General features: G+C 48.4%; 1 protein-coding gene across 1 annotated transcript in view; it reads right to left on the reverse strand.

Annotated features, from left to right (window-relative positions):
* ATAD2B (ATPase family AAA domain containing 2B) overlaps window positions 1-17,414 on the reverse strand; it is a 610,472-nt gene that overhangs the window by 399,574 nt on the left and 193,484 nt on the right. The window contains exon 9 of the mRNA XM_029596002.1: window positions 2,922-3,023. Within this exon, the coding sequence (XP_029451862.1) occupies window positions 2,922-3,023 (102 nt within the window). The remainder of the gene's footprint in view (window positions 1-2,921; window positions 3,024-17,414) is intronic.

Raw genomic sequence — 17,414 nt, forward strand, 5'->3', positions numbered from 1 at the left:
GATGTTTGCGTGGTGCACTAATTTGATTGTAGGAACGTGTAAAGATCCCTTGTAAGCATCCCTTAAAGGCCTGGCTGTCGAGTGCAGTCTGAGAGGATGAGACAGATCAAGCGGGGTTTGATGGTGGATATTTTTATGAATGATTGTGAGAGATTTATGGAGGATCCGGAAGTTTACTGGGAGCCAGTGGAGATCTTTTAGAATAGGAGAAATATGCTCTCTCCGATTGGTATTTGTCAGGATCCTTGCCGCTGCATTTTGTAGCAGCTGGAGCGGTTTAATGGTAGAGGCTGGAAGACCATGTAGAATGGAGTTGCAATAGTCGATCTTAGAGAACAGAATGGCTTGGAGGACGGATCTGAAATCGTAGTGGAATAGGAGCGGTTTGAGTTTTTTGAGTACTTGTAACTTGTAAAAGCACTCCTTAGTAGTGTGTTTTATAAAATGCTTTAGGTTCAGGTGACTGTCGATTAGGACTCCAAGATCTCTGGCGTGTGATATATGTGGAATATTTTGTGATTGGAGAAGTATGGGACTACTTTCTGGAGTAATTAGTAAGAGTTCGGTTTTAGAAGTGTTGAGCACAAGGTTGAGGCTGGATAAGTAGTGGTTTATAGTTTGTAGATGAGCGTTCCATAACCTGAGTGTTGAGTCCAATGATTTGGATATAGGGATTAAAATTTGAAGGTCATCTGCGTAAATATAAAATTTGAGTTTGAGGTTTGAAAGTAGGTGGCAGAGGGGGAGAATGTAGATATTAAACAGGGTGGGTGATAGGGAGGAGCCCTGGGGGACGCCAAAAGGAGCATTAGTATGCGGTGATTCCATGTTTTTAATTTTTATGCAATATTGCCCAATTCCCTTCCATTGAACCCACTGATAGCATTTCCCGGAGCTGTCTCGTTGAGTCCTAAAGTATCCCACGTTCCCCCTGTGGGATAATATACTCCTGGGGGTCACAAACACCCGAGGTAAAGCGGGCAACTTCCCAACATAAGCAGGCATCCCTCACAAGCCATACCTAGAGGTAAATTTCAACAACTGAAAAACCCAATCTGGAAATATGATAAAAATTCTATTAACCCTGAAAGTCCCGCAACAATATCCAAAGTTCAAAGTTATAGTCAAACCGTTCTGAAGAGTATAGGAGCGCTGAAGCCAGCAAGACTGGTGCTCCCTAGGACAAAATGCTGTCTCTAGTCCTTGAGAGACATGTAAAGGCAGCAGCCTGTGTCCTGAGCAGTAGAGATTTGGACATCCGATTGACGACGAAGTCTTTTACCACCTTTATATGTTCTTTGCCATCGGGGTGCTGAGTCAAGTTTGTGTGTAGCGGCAGCCATTTTAGAAGTTTGAAAGTTGGTTTGGAGCTATGCTTTTTGGAAAGCCTCGTGGGCCTCTGCCATGTTTTTAACACGATACGTTACACCGTGGGCCTGAAACTGCAGCCCAAATGGGTATGTCCATCTGTATCTTAACTCACATGCTCTCAGGTTGTTGGTGACTTCACAAAGATCAACGCGCTTTTTGAGCGTGATTGGTGAGAGATCTTGAAATATTATTATGTGATTCTGCCACTTGATTTCCCTCAGTTTCCTGGCGATATCATAAATTTTCACTTTCTGTGAGAAGCTGTGAAAACACAGAATGATGTCTCATGGTTTCTGATCCCGGCGCTGCTCGAGTGCGTGTTGCGCCCGTTCCAAGCGCACCTCTGATGCTGATGATTCCGGGGGCAATGGGTTTTCACAGTCCTGCGCCAGTATAAATGTGCAGATTTGTCAGGCCGTTGTATAGGCGTCTGAGAATTCGGGGGTGTCCGTGACCCCACGTATTCTTAAGTTGCTCCACTGACTTCTATTTTCAAGGTCTTCCACATTTTCTTGTAAATATTACATTTCTGTTTTCATCGAGGAGTGTTAGGAGTTCAGCTGATTAAGTGCATCCCCGTGGCTATCAACACGGATGTCGATGTAGTCAACTCTCGAGCCCAGCACCGCTAAAGTCTTCCTTCAGATCAGCAACGGAAGCCATTATTCTCCTGCCTATTTTGCCGTATGTCCAAACGTAGGTCTAGGAACCACTGGAAAATCTTGGTCCTGGTAAGCAGGTCTGCATTTGAGGGCTGTTCCGAAGTGGTAAGATCGCCGCGTTCCCCTTCGGTTAGTGCAGGCTCGTGTAAATTCAGCGCCGCTTGATCTATGCCTTCAGGGCCTAGCTCCGGTGACGTTTTTCTGTAGAATTGCTTTAGGTCCGTGGTCCTGCATTTGGCAGCCATTCTAGTCTACCAATTGATAAGCCAGTGACCTGGACTTGCAGAAAGACCAAAATTCAGGGTGAAAACTCGAATTAGTTGGGTGCTAAGGCTTGTGGAGGACGGAGCCAAGCAGTTAGGCGACCTCTCCCATCGGCTGCTGAACAGCACCCCCATATTTACTTTATTTCTGATACTAAGCTGGGCTTTTTCTGTTGTCATTTACTATATTATGAAATTACTACAATGCCATCACATTAAATGGCGATTTAACAGCTTTTTAAACATGCCATCCATGGGGGTAATTTTCAAAAGAATTTACACATGTAAATGAAACTACTATTGTAGTAATTTTCAAAAGCCATTTACCAGCATAAAGTGCACTTATGCAGGTAAAGCCTATGGACATTACAATGGCCTATCATAAGTGAGGCCACCACCTCTAGCTAAAGGGCAACCACCATGTAATTTCTCCATATTCCTACACATTTGCCATTCTGAAAATTGATTGCGTATGCAGAAATATACTGTAGTATGAAGATATACTGTTTATCAGCTTTTGAAATATAACAAACAGGAACATGTAAAACAAAGAACATAGATGTTACTTTATTCAAAAACATAATAGCTCCCTGAGTAATACAACAAGCAAGCTGTTTCAGAGTACCTGTTTCTAGCTCTGGCCATGCTTTTAGATTTCCTTCTTTCAAAGCGCTCTTCATCTGAAGATGAGGTTGTGTCACTGCTATGGATAGCATGCTTCTTCCTCCTATTTAAAACAAAATTAATTATGGTGAGGAAGGCATTACACTTTAATAGTGTATGTCCTGTCCTTTTATTTTCTAATGATATACAAAAGAAAATTTTAAGATAAAACATATGCTACTCAAATGCTCCCCCACCTTCCCCCTCAAACAAAATGCTATTGAAATTATTTTTGTCCCTAATAACTTGAATGTCAGAACAAAGTGCTCTTTCCAAGGGAAATAATTCATTAGTGTCTTCAAGCCTACTATTTATAAAAAACAGAATCAAATTAAAGCATTTTGGAATTCACGGGAAAGTTCGAATATGACATAGCACAATACAAATATTCATCAGATGCTCTGATTTTATAATATAGAAAAACAGAAACCTAGCACATATGCTGGCAAATAAGAACAACAAGGCCTATCTAGTCTGCCCATTCATGATGCACTACCATAGAGCCTATCTGATCTCAAGCTTTAGCCTCATATCTAAGGATCCTGTGTACATAATCCATGCTTTCACCACCACTGAGAGGCTTTTTCATGCATCCAACACCCTTTCTGTGAAGAAATATTCCTTACATTACCTCCTAAATCTACTTTCTCCTTGAGCCTTATATCATGACCTTTTGTTCCAGAACTCCTTATACTTTTGAAGTATTTTAATGTCGAGCATATCCTCCCTGTCTTCTAGGGAAAATATTTTCTAAATCATGGGATAGGAAGCTAAGTCTTGCTGTGGATAGGTAACTAGTTAAAAAGATAGGAAATAGGGTAGAACTAAATGGTCAGTTTTTCAAAAGGAAAGCAGAGTTGCTTACCTGTAGCAGGTGTTCTCCCAGGACAGCAGGATGTAGTCCTCACATATGGGTGACATCACTGGACAGAGCTCTATCACGGAAAACTTTTCTCTCAAAGCTTCTAGAACTTTTGACTGGCACACTAAGCATGCCCAGCATGCCATAATCCCTGTAGCCACAGGGGTCTCCCTTCAGTCTCGTTTGTAGCAAAAGGTGCAAGTGAAAAAATAAAATAATAAAATAATAAAACGTTTCGGACCCAACTTCACAGGGTGGTGGGTGAGTTTCGTGAGGACTACATCCTGCTGTCCTGGGAGAACACCTGTTACAGGTAAGCACTCTGCTTTCTCCCAGGACAAGCAGGATGGTAGTCTTTCACATGTGGGTGATTAGCAAGCTACAGGCTGACTCATATTTGTTTGGACCAACAGCGTACAACTTGTGCAACAGGCACAACTGGCGTACTTGCTGGGGAAAATGAGGCTGCCTGAAAATCACAGCAGATCGGATGTGGGAGGAGTTGGGATTATACTGGAAATAAATTATTCAAGACGGACGGTCAAAGGCAGAGTCTTAACGTCCTTCCTTGTCCAGACAGTAATGTGCTGCAAATGTGTGAAGAGAGCTCCATGTTGCAGCTTTACAGATCTCAGCAATTGGTACTGAACGATAGTGTGCTACTGAGGTTGCCATGGCTCTCACTGAGTGTGCCTTCACTCGTCCCTGGAGAGGAAGGCCTGCTTTGTCATAGCAGAATTTGAATCAGTCTGCTAGCCAATTAGAAAGAGTTTGTTTGCCCATTGCCACTCCCGGTTTGTTTTTATCGAAAGAAACAAAGAGTTGGGTGGATTTCCTATGGACTGCAGTGCGTTCTAGGTAAAATGCAAGTGCACGCTTATAGTCCAAGGTGTGTAAAACCCTCTCGCCTTGGTGAGAAGTGAGGCCTTGGGGAAAAGGTGGGCAAGACTATAGACTGATTTAAGTGAAAGTCAGAAATCACCTTGGGAAGGAATTTAGGGCGAGTACAGAGGACCACTCAGTCATGTAGGAACCTTGTATAGGGTGAGCAGATGTAATGGCTACTAGGAAGAGAACTTTCCATTTAAGAAATTTAACATCGCAGGAGTGCAAAGGCTCAAATGGGGAGCGCATGAGTCTTCTAAGTACTACATTTAGGTCCCATTCAGTGACTAGTGGCCATAGAGGGGGCTTAAGTTGTAGTAGGCCCCTCATAAACCGACTCACAAGGGGTTGCGCTGTTACCGGGGCATCCCCCACACCTTTGCGGTACGCTGAGATGGCACTCAGGTGTACCCTCACCGAGGAAGTCTGGAGGTCAGAATCTGAAAGGTGCCAAAGATAGTCTAAAAGAAATGGAGTGGGGTAGGAAAAAGGGTCGATACCTTTTTGCGTGCACCATATGGTAAATCTATTCCACTTAGAACGATAGGATTTTCGTGTGGAAGGCTTTCATGAAGTTACAAGCACTTGAGAAACATCAGTTGAAAGGTTGAGCGGTTGCAGGATCAAGCTTTCAACATCCAGGCAATGAGGGATAGGGTCTGAAGGTTCAGATGGTGTAACATGCCTTGGTTGAGTTATGAGAGTGGGTGCTGTGCCCAGGCAAATGGGTTCTCTAATCGAGAGGTCGAGAAGCATGGGAAACCACACTTGTTGAGGCCAATACTGGGCTATGAGTATCACTGACCCTTTGTCCTGCTATAGCTTTACAAGAGGGGGATATGCGTATACGAGGCCTGTGTTCCAGGGGCGAGCGAAGGCGTCCATGGCTAACTTGTTTTGTTGCCTGTACAGGGAGCAGAATCTGTCCACTTTGTGATTCAGTTCGGATGCAAAGAGGTATAGGGTTGCTTGACCCCAGCATTGGAAGATTCTGGTCATTACCACAGGATCCAGAGACCACTCGTGAGGATGGAACTGTTGACTGAGGCGATCTGCTACAAGTTTTTGTATGCCTGCAAGATAAGTGGCCCGGTGATACATGGAGTGTGCAAGGGCGCAGGCCCAGATCTGCACGGCTTCTTGGCAGAGGAGATAAGAGCCTGTGCCGCCCTGCTTGTTCAAGTACCACATTGCAACTGTGCTGTCTGTTTGTATGAGAACAGTCTTGTGTGAAAGGCAGTTCTTGAATGCATAGAGAGCATAACGTATAGCCCAAAGCTCTAGGAAGTTATTCTGAAACGTTGCTTCGAGCTGTGTGTGTCTAAGTACTTTGGGTTTGAAGATTGTTCACATGAGCTCCTCAACCCAAGTTGGATGCGTCCATGGTTAAAGTCACTTGAGGAACTGGTTGCTGGAAGGGTAGACCTGTTAGCAAGTTGGCTTCATTTGTCCACCAGAGAAGCGATAATCGCAGCTGGTGGGTTACTTGAATCTGGGATGAAAGCGGTTGAGTGGCTTGGAGCCACTGAGATTTCAAAGTCCATTGAGTGAATCTCATGGCCAGCCTGGCCATAGGAGTGACGTGGACCGTGGAAGCCATGAGGCCCAGCAACGTTAGGAATTGAAGGGCTGAGGCTGTTTTCTTTATACGCAGAGATGTAGCTAGCTTAGAGTGTCTCTGCCCGGTCGATGGGCAGGAAGGCCTTTGTGACTGTTGTGTCTAAAGCTGCTCCAATGAAAGTAAGGAGGTGAGATGGAGTGAGGTGGGATTTTTAGTAGTTATGAGAAATCCCAATGAGTGTAGCAGATTGATAGTGAGATTGAGAGCGTCGAGAGCTCCTTGCTTGGAACAGCTTTTGATCAGCCAGTCGACCAGGTAAGGAAATACGTGTATGTTTTTCTTGTGTAGATGGGCCGCAGCCACTACTAGGCACTTTGTAAATACACAGGGTGCCGAGGCAAGTCCAAAAGGCAGAACCCGGTACTGATAATGTTGATGTCCCACTAGGAAACACAGATAATTGCGGTGATATGGGGATATTGGAATGTGAGCGTAAGTGTCCTGAAGATCCAGAGAACAGAGCCAATCTCCTTTTTGTAGAAGGGGACGCATGGTGCCCAGGGACACCATCCTGAATTTTTCTTTTTGTAGAAATCTGTTGAGATTGCAGAGGTCTAGGATGGGGCGGAGGCCACCTGATTTCTTTGGAATGAGAAAATAGCGGGAGTAGAATCCTCGAGAAATCTGACTCTAGAAGGGTTGTGTGATCTTTTTGCATCCACATTGGACTGGGTGGTGAATCCGGGGTACCATGAGGAAGTTTAGATGGTATCCCTGGGTTATGATGGATATAACCCATTGGTCTGTGGTAATGTTGAGTCAGTTGGTTATGAAGCAGTGAATTCGACCTCCTACTGGCAAATCTGTGTCTGGATTTGTGGAGCAGCTGCTGTTCTCTCTAAACGTTTCAAAATCCAGAGGCTTAGCCTGTTTGAGGTGGTGGCTGAGGCCTGGATGTCTTGGGCTGGACGAGGATGTGCTCTCTGAGACGGCCTGGTTGGCCTCACGCGAGATGTAGGTGGGAAGTATCTGCGTGGGCGATAAAATGGTTTTCTAGGGTCCCTTCTCATGGATCGTCTTGCAGAGGAATGAGCCTCGGCAGTAACTGGATAATTGCCGCAGGGTCTCATTATGGTTTTTTAGTTGAGCCTCTGCATCTTGTATCGTATCTTCTCTCTGAATAGGTTTTCACCGGTACATGGTAAATCAGCAAGTGTGTCTTGGACTTCAGGTCTCAAGTCAGATGCTTTCAGCCAGACCCACCTCCTGGCGCTGATGCCTGTCGCCGACAAGCAAGAAGCTGTTTCAAAGGAGTCATAAGCAGCACGAACCTCATGTTTCCCAGCCTCAAGGCCTTTCTGTAGTATGGCGTTGAGACTATCTTGCTGTTGTTGGGGAAGAGAGTCGGCTATTCCCTGAACATGCTTCCAGAGATTCCTTTGGTAATGTGTCATGTAAAGTTGGTATGCAGCTATGCGTGACACTAGTATAGAGCCCCGGAACATCTTGCGACCTAAAATATCAAGGAATTTTTGGTCTTTGCCAGGAGGTGTTGAAAAGTGAGGGCGCAGTCTTCTGGCCTTCTGTGCGGACTAGGGGAGCTGTGGCTTTTGGAATCCAGGAATATATTGTTAAAACTAACATGTACATATGTATATTATTCCTGTATATAATTCCTGTACTATCTTCTCCTGCCCCTGTTAACCCTCTCCCTGTTAATGTTAATATTGTAAAGCTGGTTGCTAAGTTATGTTATATTGTGAACCGAGGTGATGTTTTTCAAACGTGCCTCGGTATATAAGAAAACTTAAATAAATAAAATAAATAAATAAATATTGGACCAGATAAGTTGCATCTGTCCTCTTATTCACTGGCTGGACAGTACAAGGATGCTCCCAGACACGATGCTGGAGATCCACTAGCACAGGGATAGCCATAACTTCTTTCGGAGCATCAACAAATTGGAGAACTTCCAATGTTTTATGGCATGTGTCCCCCTTTGTAATCAGGTCAAAGGAGATTGTTAATTTTGTAAGGGAGATGTCAGAGACAAAGGAGAGGTCTTATGGGGGAGATTTTCTCCTTTCTTCCGAAGGAGATTGTTCTGATAAGGTGTCCTCCGTGGATGTGTCAGTGTCAACATCTTCCCATGTGTCAGAAAGTGTCTAGTCGAGATCCTGAGGGAGGGAAGAAGGTTGGTACTGTAGGACATGTTGGCACCAATGGATCCTTCGATGGCCTTGATGGAAGATGCGGTGGCACAGACTTGGATTTCGGAAGCACCGAAGGCATCGAGGGGAAATGTGGTCCTCACGGTCCCGAGAGCCCCGATGGACCAGGCATCAGTTTCGACATCAGTGGAATCTGTGTTGAAAGGGGACTGGAGTCCGTGCCTTCGTCTTCTGAGGATCCCGGAATGGGAATCGGGGGTTTCAGAGACTTTACGGGTTGCTTTGGCATCGGTGGCCCGGGTTGTGTCAGAAGGGCACCAATGAGTGTATCCAATCGGGTCAGAAATGATGCAAATATCAATGGCTCCGGTGTCGGTATGGGAACCGGCATCGATGGCTGTAAGTCTCTGAAAGCATCGAGCACCTCCTGGCGGATGAAACCGTCCAGTACCTCCCTGAAAGCTGGTATAGATAACGCAGCTACAGGGGGTGTCAGGCTAGGCGCTATTGGCACCTCCACAGGAACTTGTGGGGGCTCAGTACCCGGCACTAATATTGGTGAGGATCGCCTTGGTTTCTCGGATAGAGAGGGGGGTTAAAGGCTCCTCTACCTGTGTTCTATTCGCAATCAGCTCGATAGCCATAGAAGCCGATGCGGTGTCGGTGCCGGCACCAGGAGTAGACTCGCATCGATGCCGGTATCGGTGCTTCCCCTCGGTGCTCGGTCCGGTCTTTCTCCGGCACCGAGGAAGACGATAAAGATGCCCTACATGGAGTCTGTGACAGGCAGTTTGATGACCAGTTTCTTCGATGCTCCTGCCGGTTATGATTGGGTAGACGTCAATGGAGTCAGTTTGATTTTAAACAGGGTCTCCATCTTGTCGAGGCGAGCCCGCCTACCCTTCTGAGTCATTTGGGCACAATTTGGACAGTGAGAAACGTCGTGTGATGAGCCAAGGCACAGCACACAGACATCATGTCGGTAATCGACAAGGTAGGAGGGCACTCCGGACATTTTCTGAAACCTGTTGCCATGATGGCAGAAGTTGAGGCCCAAAAACAATCGATGGCCTGCACACACCGAAAAAGATGGGGCAGGAACCGACCGGAGACGGTGATTCTTTACTCACCGAGCGATGAAAACAATATTGCGATGGGAGACCCCTATGAGGGAACTTTTTTTTAAAGAAGTAATGTTGAGATTACTTACCTGATAATCTCCTTTTCCTTAGTGTAGACAGATGAACTCAGAACGAATGGGTATAGTATCCGCGTGCTAGCAGTTGGAGACGGATCTGACGTCAGCACGGGTGTATATATACCCCCACAGGAAGCGTAGCAACTTAGTAATCTTCCTTGCAAAAGCTGTTATGGATGTGTGTACTGACGTTCAGTGAAAAGTGAAACAGGATTCCCCTGACCGATTGATAGTAGCTGGAGACCGCCAGCATTCCCAACCGGAAGGCGTTGACACCTGGTAGAGTGTACGCTCTTATGGAAACAGATGACATGGCTTACCTTGAATCGGTGAAACCAATGTACACAGGCAGCTGGGCGGGATGCTGAGTCCATCTGTCTACACTAAGGAAAAGGAGATTATCAGGTAAGTAACCTCAACATTTCCTGGCGTGTAGCCAGATGGACTCAGAACGAATGGGATGTACAAAAGCTTTACTCCCAGCCTCGGCGAGAGGCTGCCTGAGGACCATGTAGTACCGCCCTCGCAAATGCCGAGTCCTCCCTGGCCTGGACATCCAGACGGTAGAACCTGGAGAAGGTATGGAGGGAGGACCACGTCGCCGCTTTACAGATTTCTGCAGGCGACAGCATCCTGGATTCTGCCCAAGATGCCGCTTGTGCTCTGGTAGAATGAGCCTTGACTTGTAGAGGCGGAGACTTTCCGGCCTCCACGTAAGCTGCTCTGATAACTTCTTTAATCCAGTGGGCGATGGTGGGCCGAGAGGCCGCTTCCCCTTGTCGTTTCCCGCTGTGCAGGACGAACAGATGGTCTGGTCTTTCGTACGTCCTCTGTCATGTCCAGATATCTGGGCAGCAATCTGCCTATGTCGAGATGGCGTAGCAAACGCCCTTCTTCTGATTTCTTCAAACCCGCCGTGGTAGGCAAGGATATAGTTTGATTAAGGTGAAATTGTGAGACCACTTTAGGTAAAAAGGAGGGAACCGTGCGAAGATGGATAGCCTCTGGAGTGATTCTCAGAAAGGGATCACGGCAGGACAGTGCTTGTAGCTCTGCGACGTGGCGTGCTGAACAGACCGCCAATAAGAACACCATCTTCAAGGTTAAAGAACGGAGAGACAGGCCCCGAAGGGGTCTGAAGGTGGATCCCGCGAGGAAATCCAAGACAAGGTTGAGGTTCCACAAAGGCACTGGCCACTTCAGTGGCGGACGAATGTGCTTAACTCCTTTCAGGAAGCGAGACACATCTGGATGCGTGGCAATGGTCTTGCCATCCCTCCTGGGACCATAGCAAGACAGTGCAGCCACCTGCACTTTGATGGAGCTGAGGGAGAGACCCTTCTGAAGCCCATCCTGCAGGAAATCCAGAACAATAGGAATTGTGGTCGCATGTGGATTGGTGCCATGAGTATCGCACCATGCTTCAAATACTCTCCAGATCCTTACATAGGTGAGGGATGTGGAAAACTTGCGAGCTCGGAGGAGTGTTTCTATCACGGGCTCCGAGTAACCTCTTTTCTTCAGTCTAGCCCTCTCAATGGCCAGACCGTAAGAGAGAATTGAGCTGGATCCTCGTGGAGGCTGGGACCTTGACGTAGAAGGTCCCGGAGAGGAGACAGGGGAAGGGGCTCCCCTGCCAGTAGTCTTCTCATGTCTGCGTACCAGGGTCTTCTTGGCCAGTCTGGTGCCACTAGAAGAACTAGGCCCCGGTGTTTCTGAATCTTGTGGATGATGGCGCCCAGCAGAGGCCACGGAGGAAAAGCGTATAGCAGAGTCCCTGGAGGCCATGGCTGCACCAGGGCATCGATTCCGTGGGAGAACGGATCGCGCTTGTGGCTGAAGTATCTGGGTACTTGAGCATTGCACTTGTCCGCCAGTAAATCCATGTCCGGAATCCCCCAGTGATCCACAATCATCTGGAAGGCTGTGGGTGACAGCTGCCACTCTCCCGGATTTAGGCTTTCTCTGCTGAGGAAGTCTGCCATGGTGTTGTCCTTCCTGGCAATGTGGACGGCGGAGATGTCCTGAAGATTCGCCTCTGCCCAAGCCATCAGTGGGGCGATCTCCAGAGATACTTGTCGACTTCTGGTTCCACTCTGACGGTTGATGCATGCCACCAGGGTGGCGTTGTCGGACATCACTCTGACTGCTCTGTTCTTCAGTCTGTGAGCAAAGCGAAGGCATGCCAATCGGACTGCCCGAGCCTCTAGACGGTTGATGTTCCATGCGGACTCTTCTCTGTTCCACCGCCCTTGTGCGGTAAGTCCTTCGCAGTGTGCGCCCCAGCCGCTCAGGCTGGCATCTGTGGTGAGCAGAGTCCACGTGGGGGAGGACATCTTCGACCCTCTGCTCATGTGGTTGGACTGCAACCACCACCGTAACTGGGTCCGTACTCTGGCAGGCAGAGGTAGGTGCGTGGAATAGTTCCGTAGACGGGGACTCCAGCGAGAGAGCAGGGAGTGTTGTAGAGGTCTCATATGGGCCCTTGCCCAAGGTACCACTTCCAGGGTGGATGCCATGAGACCGAGAACCTGCAGATAATCCCAAGCTATGGGCCGACTGGTGCCCATCAAGTACTGGATACGCGTCTGAAGTTTTAACCTTCTCTTGGTAGTGAGACTGACTGTGTCTGCCTGGGTGTCGAACTGTACTCCCAGGTATTCCAGTGACTGGGAAGGCTGAAGGCAACTCTTGCTGAGGTTGATCACCCAACCCAAGCTTTCCAGAAGGGCGATCACTCTGTCGGTTGTCCGATGGCTCTCCTCTCGTGATTTCGCCCTGATCAGCCAATCGTCTAGGTAGGGATGGACCAGAATTCCTTCCCGCCTGAGGGCCGCTGCTACCACGACAACCACCTTGGTGAAGGTCCGCGGTGACGTGGCCAATCCGAAGGGCAGAGCCCGGATTTGGAAGTGGTGACCCAGAACCTTGAAGCGTAGGTAGCGCTGATGATCCGGATGGATCGGGATATGCAGGTAGGCTTCCGACAAGTCTAATGCCGTGAGGAATTCTCCTGGCTGTACTGCGGTCTTGACTGAGCGCAGAGTTTCCATGCGAAACCTCGGGACCCGTAAGTATCGATTGACTGACTTGAGGTCCAGTACAGGCCGAAAGGTGCCCCCTTTCTTGGGTACCATGAAATAAATGGAATAGTGTCCAGAATTCACTTCCCAGGCAGGTACTGGGATGATGGCTTTCAAGGACAGGAGCCTCACCAAGGTAGCTTCCAATGCCGCCTTCTAGTGTATGGGACATGAAGATTCCACAAACTTGTCCGGAGGGAGATGATGAAAGTCCAGATAATACCCCTCTCGGATGATGGCGAGGACCCACTGGTCCGACGTAATCTCGACCCATCTGGGGTAGAAGAGGGTTAACCTGCCCCCTATGGCTCCGGCCCCCAGATGGATTGGCGGATTCTCATTGTGAGGCGCGGCCAGGACCTGAGCCCGGGCCTGCTCCCCTCTTGCGCTGCTTGGTCCGAAAGGACTGATTCCGGGTCTGAGGACGAGGTGCCTGGTAGCGACTCCTGTAGGGAACGAAGCGCTGTGAACTCCTGCCCCTGGAGGGCCTTGGAAAGGCGCGCTGGCTCCTTCTGAACCGATCTTCCAGTAGTCTAGGCACTGGAGAGGCGCCCCATGTACTGGCCAGTTTATCAAGGTCGCTGCCAAATAGGAAAGAGCCCTTAAAGGGCAATCTGGTGAGGTGTGTCTTTGAAGGCGCATCAGCTGACCATTTCCGGATCCAGAGCTGCCTCCTGGTGGCTACGGAGGATGAGATCCCCTTGGCTGTTGTCCGGACTAGATCTGATGCAGCATCCGTGAGGAACGAGAGAGCGGACTCCATGTCAGCTGCTGGAGCGTTGTTCCTGACCTGTGACAAACAGGCACGCGTCACCACTGTGCAGCAGGTTGCGATCCGCAAAGAGAGAGCTGCCACCTCAAAGGTCTGTTTCAGAATGGTGTCCAGTCGCCGGTCATGAGGCTCCTTGAGGGCCGTCCCCCCTTCAACTGGAATGGTAGTGCGCTTGACCACAGCGCTAATCAAGGCGTCCACCTGAGGGCACGCCAGCAGGTCCTGGATAGCCGGTGCCAATGGGTACATGCCCGTCAGGGCCCGGCCCCCTTTGAAGGAAGCCGCTGGTGCCGCCCATTCTAAATCTATCAATTGTTGTGCTGCTTGCAAGAATGGAAAATGGCAGGCTGTAGGACGAAGATCTTCCAGCAGGGGGTTCTGGGCAGAGGGTACCGTAGCGCTGGGACCTGTAATATCCAACTCCGCCAGACACTGAGACACCAGGTCGGAGAGATCCTCCTTGGGGAAGAACCGCCTCATGGTTCTATATGGCTCAATCCCTGGGGGAAGCTCCCCCTCGTCCGGGAGTTCGGACTCGTCCGGTGAAACCTCCTGGTCCGACTGATCGGGACTGTCCAGCGGCGGAAGGTCCCGCTCACGATAAGGGCGTGAGGGTCCAGGAACAGGACCCGCAGGAGCCGCCACCGCAGCAGCCGCCGCAGCAGCCGCAGTCGCAGCCACCACAGGAACCGCAGAAACAGTAGGAACAGCAGGAACAACAGGAACCGCAGGGCCTGGACGGGAAGCCGTTTGCATCTGTAGAAAGGCATGAATCCCCTTAAAGAGATCCACCCAGGAAATTGAAGCAGCCTCTAATCGCCGGGGTACAAGGTCCCCCGGGATTCCCGATTGGTCGAGACTGACCGCTAAATCCGGGGTAGCCCCTGGGGAACTGTCAGAAAATCGTGGCTGAGACTGGTCCTGGCCCGAGGGTCCCACGGCCTCCTCACATTGGGCACATAGTGAGTCTGGCTCTTCACTGTGCGTGGCTCGAAGCTGGCATGCGGAGCAGAGGCCGAGGGCCTTAATACCGGAGGCAGGCGGCACCCCCGCTGAGGACGCTGAGGCGTTCTGTTCCATTGAAAAGTATGCGCTGAATGAAAAGCGGCCACAATATACGCTTAAGAGAACAGGCGCACAATAATAATATGCGGCAGCAATATGCGCTTATTACAATAGGCGCTTAATAATATGCGGTAGCAATATGCGCTTAGTACAAAAGGCGCTCAATAATATGCGGCAGCAATATACGCTGAATACAACAGGCGCACAATACTAATATGCGGCAGCAATATGCGCTTAATACAACAGGCGCTTAACAATAATAACAATATGCGGCAGCTATATACGCTTAATAGAACAGGCGCTAAAAAATAATATGCGGCAGCAACATCGACCACAGGCGCCCAGCCCTATGCGGCTCACGATATACGCGCAATGATATGCAATATGCTCATAGCAATAGGCGGTTAGCAATACACGCTCAATGGCATTCAATAGGCTCTCAGCAATATGCGGTTAGCAATACACGCTCAATGGCATTCAATAGGCTCTCAGCAATATGCAGTTAGCAATACCTGCTCAATGGCATTCAATATGCTCTCAGCAATAAGCGGTCAGCAATACACGCTCAATGGCATTCAATATGCTCTCAGCAATAAGCGGTCAGCAATACACGCTCAATGGCATTCAATATGCTCTCAGCAATATGCGGTTAGCAATACACGCTCAGTGGTATGCAATATGCTCTCAGTAATAAGGCAAAATACGCACAATGAGGAATATAATATGCGCTTAGTCATAGAGCTGCGCCTATTATGGGCGCTCAATACCTGAACAAGGCCCACAAAATGGCACCCTCCACGGCGTGCCACGCCGCCGATCCTCTGGTTCCTCGGAGACCAGAAATAAGAGATGTACGCCTTACCTGATCCTCGGCGCTTCCCGGCTGGAACCTGGGCGGTCTCCAGCTGCGGGGGAAGAGGGCAAGTACCTTCACCGCCGCGTTTGAGGATATGCACCCGCTGCCTCGTCCACGCCGGGACCGAGGCGCCTCGTATGCCTCACCCGAACCTCGCCCGGGGGCTATGTCCCTGCCGCGATTCAGCCACCGGACCGAGGACTTAAACCTCCGGGGGATCACGAAAATCACCCCGGGAAACTCTACTGGGGGAGGGACCTTAGGGTATCACCGCAGGAGTGCGGGGCTCGATGTTGTAGTTGAAGAAAGTAGAATGTAGAAAATAGAAAGTAGATTTGGAAAACACGCTCAGCGAGCGTGCAGGCTCTCCAAACTGCTTTGGAGACGGAAATTACTAAGTTGCTACGCTTCCTGTGGGGGTATATATACACCCGTGCTGACGTCAGATCCGTCTCCAACTGCTAGCACGCGGATACTATACCCATTCGTTCTGAGTCCATCTGGCTACACGCCAGGAAATCTTCAATTTTTTCCCATGAGGAAAATTTTGTGAGAGTTCTCACAGAGCTCCTAACCGCGAGGCAAACTGCAGCGTGGAAAAAAAGAGACTGAAAGGAGACCCCTGTGGCTACAGGGATTATGGTATGTTGGGCATCCTCAGTGTGCCAGACAAAAGTTCTAGAAACTTTGAGAGAAAAGTTTTCCCGTGATAGGGCTCCGTCCAGTGACTTCACCCACATGTGAGAACTACCATCCTGCTTGTCCTGGGAGAAAGAGGTAAATGGTGGCGTGCCTCAGGGATCTGTACAGAGACTTGAGTTTAATTTATTCATTAATGATCTAGAAAAGCGAGCAGCGAGTGAGGTGATCAAATTTGCAGTGAGGTGATCAAATGAAATTCAAGTTGACTGCAAGGAAATGTAGAAGGATCATCCCAGACCTGAGAACTGGACATCTAAGGGAAAAATAATACCAATGATAGGTATACAATGCTGGGTTTCATATTAAGGGATACCACCCAGGAAAAGGATCTTGGTGGTGTTGTAGACAATATGTTGAAATCCTCAGCTCAATGGCAGTCAAAAAAAAAAAAAAGTAAACACAATGTTAGGAATGCTTTGGAAAGGAATGGAGAACAAAACTGAGAATATCATAATGCAGGGTATGGAATGAGTCCTTTGTAAAGAAAGGCTAAACAGGTTATTTCATTAATTTAGATCAAAAGTTCAAAAGTGCATATATTTAGAATTTGATTCCAGCGGGTAATTAAACTCGTATTGTCAAAATAAACTTTTGGTTCCTTTAGAATGCACAGGCCACGAGGAATCCACTGAAATCTACAGTATTCGATTAGTGTTGGAGCAAGGTAATCGTATCAGCATGCCAACATATTTGTTGGCATGCTGATACGTATCAGCATGCCAACATATTTGGCATGCTACGTATCAGCATGCCAACATATTTGTTGGCATGCTTGTTCGTATCAGCATGCCAACATATTTGTTCTATTTTTCATAGTCATTGGTCCAGTTTGATCCCCCATCCAGTTATTTATAAACACCTGTGATTCGTTTTCCACCATAACCACAATTTACACATATTAGTCTTCTCTGATTTTCAGCCTACCCACCCTCCCCATTACCACCTAATGACCATATGCCCTGCAGCCACTGCAAGGCCTGTGACCACTCTAACTCTATTTCACATATCCAGTCACTGGTAGAAATTTCCCTCTTCACTTCTCTTCTGACAGTTCAACCAAAGGAGCAGTGTATGCCATTCTATACTCTTGCCCTCTTGATTACGTCAGCAAAACAACACACTGCATCCCCATATGAATTTACGAGCATTGCTCTTGTATCTGACTTGTCTGAGAAAGCACCCCACTAGTACAACACTAGCAGGACAAACACCACCTACTTTCACAACTCCGTTTTTGTGTTCTCGACGTATGCTTGTCCTCCTCCTGAGGTGGCAATTTTTCACAGCTCTTAATCCAACA

Source organism: Rhinatrema bivittatum, chromosome 3 (assembly GCF_901001135.1).
Source record: "Rhinatrema bivittatum chromosome 3, aRhiBiv1.1, whole genome shotgun sequence".
Taxonomy (NCBI): Eukaryota; Metazoa; Chordata; class Amphibia; order Gymnophiona; family Rhinatrematidae; genus Rhinatrema; species Rhinatrema bivittatum.